Here is a 9,246-nt window from a genome sequence, read left to right on the forward strand (position 1 = left end):
TCATCGGACAACTATGACTTTTTATTTTTTTTATGTTTATTAATTCACATTAATATATTTTTAACAGTTCTTTTATTACGAATAAAAAAATTACATTTAGAAAATCAGTATTAAATACATTTTTGACGTTTCTGTTAATGAAAAGCCATTATCTTAGAATAAAATGAAAAATCATAATTTTGAAATTTGGTATAGGGGTTTAAAATTTAATTCTAAACAACTTTTCTTAATAATTTTTTGTCGTATTTGCCACACAAAGGCACTTTACTCAACAGAAAAATAGTATTTTTGAGCTCCAAAAATTGAAAATATAATTTTTTTGTCTTTTACAAGAGTCGTTTCACCTATTCGGGGACACACTGTATATCAATAACTTACTATACTAATTTGTTGAGTTTAACTGCGAGAACATGCTTAATTAGATATAGAAACCAATAGAAAACCTTTGGGGAATCTTAATTGGCCGATTATATTAGGATAACAAGCAATATCAGATAAGAAATGGATTAAATATGCAATAAAAAAGGTTCTGGTTTTGCTAATTTAAATCTGGAGGTTACAGTTATAAACCAAAAAATCAACTTTTTTGTACTACCATGATTAGAAAATATTTTTTTTGCAAATTTAAATAATTAAGTTACAATAATTTATTAATTACATACAATATTTATTAATTATTATTTATTAAACAAGAAATACACTTCAGAATTAATTTATTATTAGCAAAAAAATAAATATAATTAAGTTTCGCTACATTTAATTTTCTGTTTTCTGTGTTGTTTTCGTGTCATGCTCAAAACACTTACATTTCCTACTCTTCTCTGTTTTTTTTAATTCACTCACCGCATCCGAAAGTTGTTTTAATTTGCTCATTATTTCACTGTGGTTAAGTTTTTCTTTCGTGCATTTAAAGTAATGGTCTTGAATTTTGTAAAAACATTCCCTGTCTATTTTTTTTGGAAACCGTTGGCTATTCTTATTACCGTCAAATTGGTTGTCTTTGTTAACATAAAAGTCAATTGTTTTTTTTCCTTTATTCTCATCAGAAAACAATAAAGGACTGGGTATATAAGCCCGTAGTTTTTTTAGAAATATAAAACTATAACCCCACTCGATAAATGACATAAAAATAATGACGTTTCTAAAACCGTTCACCACTGATGATCTTTCAATTCGTTCGATGTCAGTTACAGCAACACCAGTCCAAAAATTGACAATCACTAAAGACATACTCATAGCAAAAAGCAAAAACATCAAATATCCTGCAATTCCTGATGAATCGAAATCAGTCTTTTCGTCAATGTCGACCTGACCTGTGGCCATAATGTACGTTTTGAAAATAGCGGTAAAAAAATTTTTAAACTGTCCATCCCCAGAAAACAAAATTTGAAAACCCGTGCTAAAGCCCACAATTATAAGTGAAAAAAATAATAATAAAATGGTGAAGGTTTTGAAAACTTTTTGTAACATAACTGACCATTTTGAGAGTTTGGGATGGTAACCTGCGGTTAAAAGAAATGAAACGGTGAAGGCAGTGAAGACAAAAGCTCGGAATTGGTTTTGGATAAAGCTGCCCCAGATTGTTAAAATTAAAAATACTTCTACATAAGCGTGAAGAGGGGCGCGTTGTAGTACGAGAAATTCTACTTTCTCGTCTTTTTTTTGACAATATAAGAAAATCGGTAACTTTAGAAAGGTATTGATCACAGCTATTATTACACAAAACGTATATCCCCCTGTTGTTAAATGAGGGAGATTATAAAGGCAGGATGCTGATAGGGAATATAGTATCGCTTCAGCTAGTAAAATTACCCAAAAGTACACACGGATTATATGCCATTTTAGTAAAATAAATACATGGATAAGTGGGTGTGTCAAAAGAGGTTCCAACTTACCACGATTTCCAATTTTCGAAAAAACTTTGCTTTCTTTTAACTCACCATCATTGATTAAAGACGTAAAACGAATGTTTATCTTATAATCTAAATTTGCAAAGTGTTGGTTATAGTTATCTAAAGCTAAACAGTAATCGAAATATTTATCAAGATCCACAGAATCAATTATATCAAGAGGGCATTTTTGATTATTATTCTTTACAGTTAAGGACGCTCCACGTTTCAATAAATTTTGAATAGCTGTTTTATACGAACACAATACAGCATAATGTAGGGGTGTATTTTTCGATCCTGTACACTGGAAAGTAACATCTATATTGTTTGATTCCAAAAAAAGCTCGAATATCTTTGATTTCATTAACCCTTTTTGCCATTTGACGAGATTGTTGTATTGATTTGCTTTGATGTCAGTTCCTTTCTTCTTCAGTATTTCTTCGAAAATTTGGATGGAGTTGTGTGTTGCAGCTAATTCCAAAGGCGTCAGAAGGTTTAAAGGTGTTGTCAAATTCTGATCAGCGCCTTTGTTTAATAACCACTGGATAATTTCCAAATTGCATCGCCGTTTACAAGCTATTTGCAATAAAGTGTTCTCCTCATTATTACAATTCAAGTACTGTTCAACGTCTTTAATATTCTGAAGTTCAGATAGTTTGTTTCTGACTACGCAGTAAAATAACTTTGTTTTGTCGTCCATCTCATCAAGAGTGGTAACATCAATTTTCATGGTTTTTTCGAGAAAATCTTTGGTTACCTTGTTGTCATTTTTGAATACTGTTTTACTTAAAATCGATTTGGCCACAGTCTTCAACTTTTCTGATACGTCACTATTGCCTTTATTCTCTTCGTACAAGTCAGCAACATAGTCAATCGCGCTACTTCCCACCAGGTCACATTTGTTAATGTCGACACCAGCCTTGATTAATTCTTCTATACAATCTACAAAGTTGTCCTTGTTAAAGTTCCCATACTTGAGAGTGAAAATAAGAACAGAATTTGTAAATCTTGTTTGGTTAATTTCTGTAGAATTCATTTCGATGATTTTCTTCTTTAATTTATCTAAATCCAATTGAGCTGATGTAAAAAACAAGGAATCCGTTTCCGTTACTTCTTGACCGTCTTTATCAATCTCTTCATATTTATTTAGTAAAATATCTATGTGTTTATGTTTAAATTTATTTTTCGTTTCATTTGTTGCAAAAACATTAGAATCCAATGCGTCTAATACTATACATTTTTTTAGGATTTTGTTGTTGTCTTGAAGCTTTCGTATGGACTTGAGACTCTTATCATCGCACGCTTTACTAAAACCTTGAATCAATCGATACAAGCTTTTTGCGATATTTTCCTTATTTTCTGAAATTAATAAATTAATCTTATCTGTAAGATATCAAATATGTAACAAACCTGTGAACTTTTCCTCTTCTATTGATACAGAAGAATACATTTTATGCATAACTAACAACTGATATTCACCAAGTTGTATTCACTTCATTATATTGACAAAGTTTTTGTTGATAAATTACTCGATTAGTGAAATGCTTAAATGCAAAATGGCTCACAATATGAGACTCTAAATTTTTATGTCGATTGTGATGAGATAACTAGGGGGAAATGGCGAAACTGATAAGATAATTAAATAATATCATAGCATTTGCTGAGTTATTTCTTTTTTGTCGTCAAACAAATAGCATTTCAGTTTTTAGTTAGTTCTCTTTAATAACTTGCGGACAGCTTGTATCGGAATAACTTTCAGTAAGTTAACGCCGTTTTCATTTCTATGTTTTGAACTAGCGCCCCAGAGAAAAATGCCATATAAGGTAGGATACCAAGAACATGAAAAAAATGTTAAAAAAATTCTGTCTATAAAAATTTCGAAGTTATGAGAGTTTAAATTCTTGCACTTTGAGTATATTTATTTCTGTTGGAAAAATAATTTTCCAAGTTTTTTTGCTACAGGCTATTAGAAGAGGAAACAAGGAAGCTGTATCCTAAATTGTAACTTTGTTATTTGTGGCTTTTATTGACAGAATTTTTGTACCTTTACTAAATAATTATAAATAAAACATATACAAGATCATCAGTATCATTAAATAGACATAAAAAAATGTCAAATGTCAAAAAATAAATGTCAGAATTTTTTGACAGATAGAATTTTTTAATAGTATATTAAAGTACAAGTTGCAAAAGCACAAATTTCAAATTCCGAAACGAGCCGCGAAGCGTCGAGTTAAGGAACAAATGAGTGCTTGAAGAGCCTTCTGCAACAAGTGCTTTATACTATTTTTTCTATTTCGCCGCTTTATATTATTTTATAAATTAAAATACGAAAATTAAATTTTTTTTCTAGAGAATTTTGCGACGGTTGGCGACATTTATGTGTGGAATAATTTTAGGCGGCTGTAAAAAATAAAAATTATTCTTATTTTCACATTTGAAAATGAATTGTGAAGAAAGTCCGTCACTAAAATTAAATTACCGACTTAACGACTTATTCCAGCACGCAAATGACATTTGGGTGCTGGAATAGACTTATTCTAACACCGAAATAGGAAAACATTTTTTTCATGTTCCTCGTAATCTTATCTTACTTGAAATTTTTCTCTAGAGTCCGAGTTCTGACACACCCTGTATCTTCATAATTTATTTTCCATTTCTAAGTTCTTCTGCTTTATTATTATGTCTTTGTTTTTTATTTTTTTGTTGGTGTTATTCGAGATGGTTTGCTCTTGATTTTAGCACGTATTTTCAGGTATGACAACAGAAATATTAATTCGAGAAAAAAGTAAGCAGGTGCTACAATACCTCGAGAAGGGCAACTTGGAAAGTGCTCGACAAGCCATCTTTAATCAACATGAAATTCTAAGTTACAATTTTGGTTTGGTCGATTTCGTTTCTCTCATTCCCAAAGTACGAAACTCGAAAAACATTCGGAAAAACAACGATGCACTTAAAGTGGTAATAGACTGCGGATTTGAAATTTTTTCAAAAGGAGAAAACATTGATGAATTGTTATTTTTCGCTGCTGCTAAATGCGATTTGGACAAACTGAAGTTCAGCGTGAAGAAAATTCTAGAAGTGGATGCAAAAAACATTAACCAAGTCAGAGAAGGAGACAATGCTTTGGTTTTTCTGATAAAATATGGAAGTCTGGGGCATGAGGACTGTCCAAAATGTGTAAAATGTCTCATTCAAGCGGGTATTGACGTCACTAGGGAGGATTATTTTTCAAATAGTCCACTAGGACTTCTTGTAAACTTATATGAAAAATTTTCAAATAGAAAAAAGAAAAATGATGCAGTGCTTAAAAATTTACAAAATTGTATCGAGTTACTTTTGGACACAAAATTTATTGATTTAGACTTGACCAAGTCTGACAACTCCAGTTTGTCTGTTAGAAATCTTCTGGAAGAACTTCGCTTCAACCAGAACATTTTGACCTATCAGGTTGAGACCAACACCAGTGAAGACGATGTTGCCAGGTTATTTAAACTATTGCTAAGCGGTGAAAAAGAAGCATTTCAAAAATCAGTCAAAAAACACCTCAATGCAGACGACGGCAATAATACCTTTTTACAATTGTGTTGTGAAAAGAACCTAAAAGACACTGCAAGTTTTTTGATAAAAAATGGCGCCGATTTGACTAAAACTACCAATAGGAATCATCAAACGCCTTTGGAGATAGCAGCGAGACGGGATCATGGAGAAATTTTTGATGATCTTCTGACTACAAACAAAATTCCCATAGACGCACAACTTTTCATGACATTCGTTCTTAAACGTCCAAAACACATAAAGGCGCGATATTTAGACGAACTTTTAAAGTATAAACATTTAAATCCGAATTTAAAACTAAATAACGGAAATACTCCTTTGTATTACGCTATTACTTTTTCAAATACTGAAGCAATCAGCGTTTTGCTTCAACGCGGAGCATCTCTTACTGCAGAAAATGATAAAGGAAAATGTCCCCTCGATTACATAAATGCTGAAGATTTAGAAAATCAATTAAATAAGTGTATTATCCTTGATAATTACACCGACATTAATAACGGCAAGTATAACATAGCTTTGAACTTTCAAAATATTATTGAAAAGGATGATCAAGGAATAAAATCAGAAATAACGGTTGTTGAAAAAATTTCGAATTCTGAAAAATTAGCACATTTACTCAAACACCCTCTTATTTCGTCTTTTATTGATATTAAATGGAACCTTGTCAAATCTTTATTTAAGAAACTTTTCTTTTTTAACTTATTTTTTTACACAACAATTGTTTTATCAATTATTAATTTGAATCCGTTTACTTATTATTTTGGGCTGATTTTAAGTTTATTATATTCGGTCAAAATTGCTTTCTTTTTTAACTGGGAAGGAAATAAATTACACGAAACTGTAGATCTTGCTATGATTACAACAATAATACTTTTTTTAATGCAGAGTAATTTAATTTTGGCAATATTAGTAACGGTATTAATGGTTTGTTCACTTCATTTGTATTGGAGATTTGAGCCAAGATTTTCCCATTTTTATTCAGTTTTGATTTTTACTCTAAGTAACTTTTTTATTTATTTGTTATACGTACTCATTTTAGCAATATTCGGAGGTGTTATCTGTTACATATTTTCCTTAATGCACAACAACGAAGGAAATACAGCCAAACATCATTCTAAAAATTTATTACATAGTGTACTAATTTTACTTCCTCAGTTTTATATCCCACAAATTTGCTTTTTTGGAGTATTCGCTTCTGTGGTAACAATAATGATTATTACAAATTTTGAATATTTTCAGAAAAAAGTAAGAACCAAAATTAGCCAATTCGAAATAATGAGTAAGACAAATGTCTTAATATTTTTAAAAAGTGTTGAACAATTTTATATCCGATTTGGTGTTTTTATTCAAAGTCCTCTTATTTTTGAAAAAAATGAAGGTGGAATTCAAAGACTCGTAAAGAAAGAAAAAAGAAAAACAAAAAATGTAAACAATTTCATCATCAATTATTTGGTTAATCTAAACAAATTCACATGGGCGAGACTTTCGACTATGATGCTTAGCGATGATAATGTAATTGCAGTCAAAAATAAAATAAAAAATAACTGTGAATGAAAGAACAAGAATTGGCAGAATTATCTTTAAGTATACCTACATAATTATTGTTAGTATATAATGTTGATTAAATTTAATAAAATGTTCTAGTTATTAACTTTTTTTCACTTTTTGGTGTTTTCTTTTTTTTTGTTTTTGTTGATAATAATCTGCCTTTCAATTCTCATTTTGTTGAAATCTCAATTTTTTGGAGTCTCATTTAAAAAAAAGTGCATAAAACCCATTTAGGCGATACGTATTGTGTGTTGCCTACATGGTAAGGTGTAAGTGAAATAATCATTCTGGGTTGGTTGGTTAAAACGTAAAAATTCAAATAAAAATTGTAAACAAACATCTATTCCTAAATATCGACCACTGCTAAGTTCAGCTCACACATACGCAAGGCCAGTGGGTGGTGTTTGATTGATGAGTACATTGTTTGGACAAGTTCCATGGGGCATTTGCTAGCTGGGCTGACTGGTAGAGTGTTTACTCAATGCGAGGGTGAAAACGGGGATCACCCTATCAACCCTGTTCCCGCTGATAGTGCGAATGCACTCGTACAGATAGCAGAGCATATTAGAAAATTCACATGTCCTTTATTGAATCAAAAATTACACAATCATTTCACCACATCCATTTGCCGGATTGCTGACCGCAATGTCTTCTTGCTCCACGTTTCTCATCAGCTTCTAAACCTACACCCGTCACGGGGTTGCGTTTCATGTTGGAAGAAGAAACATTTGGCTCTCCAGGGGCCTTCTGGAAAATAGGTTCCGGTTTTTCCTCCTGTGGGCTTTCCTTGTCGCTTTTCTCAGAAGTTTCAGACTGTTCAGTTTCAGGAGTTGCAATTTCAGGAGTTTTGGAAGACTCTTCAGTTTTTGGGGGTAAACCAAACTGGAAGACGTCGCTACTTTGGTGCTGGCGCCTGTTTATTCTTGAAAAAGACGATCCGTTCACGGAGAATATTTGGTTGCCATCGTTTTCACCACATTTCGGCTCTTTCAAGCAAAAAATATCGCTTGAATTCCTCATTTTAATCGTATTTTACTGAGTTGCAAATACTGTCAAATGGATGTGACGTTAAATGTTTTTATACGCGGAAACCATGGATTTTACTTACTTGTTGTTTTAGGTTTTTCACGACAAAAATCCAGCTTCCTTCACTTCTAGTTGTTATGTTTACATAGACACGTTTCCAAGCAACCATACCAATCAAACCATGTGTGCCAACTGGATCAAATTCAATTTGATCAATGAATTTTTCCCTATTCTGGTTGTAAATGACACCAAACAGGCACTCCACGATGTCATGCAATACAAGATTTACAGTAATTTACACATTGGACACAGATTTTTGAAAATATTAGGATACATATGATTGTTGCTTACTTACTTTTTTCTTAATTTTTGTTATTAACAATTGTTGACAAAATTATTGACAATGGTCAGTACAATTTAAATATTTATAATTCGTTTGATATCTGTCTGAAAGAAAGAACGTTTCTTGTAATGGCTCAAAAAAATGTTACAAGAAGCTATATCTCTACATATCCATTGCACTTTTATGTTGCTTTTAAAGATGCATTCAGTTTTTTATTGTTGTTGATTAATTTATTTTAGAGTTGACAATCATATAACAAACTTGTTATACAGTGTAAGAAATGTATGCAGTTCCACTTTATTCTTTATTTACACATCCCATGCATAGATTACGAGTATACATACTTTTAGTCCTTGCAACACCGATTACCGAGGGAATGGTTTTTTTTTTTGTAGATAGTATTTGTGCAGCAATATATTTTATTTCCTTTGAGATTTAGTATCTATTGAAAGTTCCGAATTTCCAACACCTACACGCTTCGTTTGAAAAGACACGAGGGACAAATATTACCTTTTTAAATATGTTTTTCAGGATTATACTATGTTCCCTATTTTGACTTTTGTATAAAATAACACAAAGCTTGTATACACAAACACACAATTTCTTTGAATGTTCTGTCGGATGTTCCGGTCATTTGTATACTACAAAGCGTCACACGACTGTTGACTGTTTACATGATAAACATTTTTTGCACACTTTTAATTATCCTTATTACAGAAGTGGTGTATAGGTATACTTCCAAGTCAAATATTCGAGTATTATTAAAGTAATAGAAGCCACACATTTGTGTATTTTTTCTGTATCTCCAACGTTTTCATCAAGAATCTAATATAAAACTTTAACGCTCCTGAATTTTTATTTTAACCCCCTACTACATCTCAT

The 9,246-nt window shown here is 31.4% G+C and overlaps 3 protein-coding genes across 3 annotated transcripts; 1 reads left to right on the top strand and 2 right to left on the bottom strand.

Annotated features, from left to right (window-relative positions):
• Positions 1-302: 302 nt before the first annotated feature.
• Positions 303-3,440, bottom strand: LOC123011054 (transient receptor potential cation channel protein painless-like). The gene is made up of 2 exons (XM_044408318.1): positions 3,300-3,440; positions 303-3,248 (listed from the first exon to the last, which is right to left on the bottom strand). Exons 1-2 carry the CDS (start codon positions 3,346-3,348, stop codon positions 757-759), a joined length of 2,541 nt encoding a protein of 846 aa, XP_044264253.1. The 5' UTR covers positions 3,349-3,440; the 3' UTR covers positions 303-756.
• Positions 3,441-3,544: 104 nt separating this feature from the next.
• Positions 3,545-7,078, top strand: LOC123011232 (transient receptor potential cation channel protein painless-like). Its single transcript, XM_044408585.1, has 2 exons — positions 3,545-3,647; positions 4,645-7,078. The coding sequence occupies exon 2, from the start codon at positions 4,647-4,649 to the stop codon at positions 6,999-7,001; it is 2,355 nt and encodes a 784-aa protein (XP_044264520.1). The 5' UTR covers positions 3,545-3,647; positions 4,645-4,646; the 3' UTR covers positions 7,002-7,078.
• Positions 7,079-7,559: 481 nt separating this feature from the next.
• Positions 7,560-8,247, bottom strand: LOC123011302. The gene is made up of 2 exons (XM_044408673.1): positions 8,104-8,247; positions 7,560-8,044 (listed from the first exon to the last, which is right to left on the bottom strand). The coding sequence occupies exon 2, from the start codon at positions 8,013-8,015 to the stop codon at positions 7,608-7,610; it is 408 nt and encodes a 135-aa protein (XP_044264608.1). The 5' UTR covers positions 8,016-8,044; positions 8,104-8,247; the 3' UTR covers positions 7,560-7,607.
• Positions 8,248-9,246: the final 999 nt, after the last annotated feature.

This window comes from Tribolium madens, unplaced genomic scaffold (genome assembly GCF_015345945.1).
Source record: "Tribolium madens isolate multiple individuals breed KSU strain unplaced genomic scaffold, Tmad_KSU_1.1 Scaffold_91;HRSCAF=231;Tcas5.2_LG7, whole genome shotgun sequence".
Classification (NCBI taxonomy): domain Eukaryota; kingdom Metazoa; phylum Arthropoda; class Insecta; order Coleoptera; family Tenebrionidae; genus Tribolium; species Tribolium madens.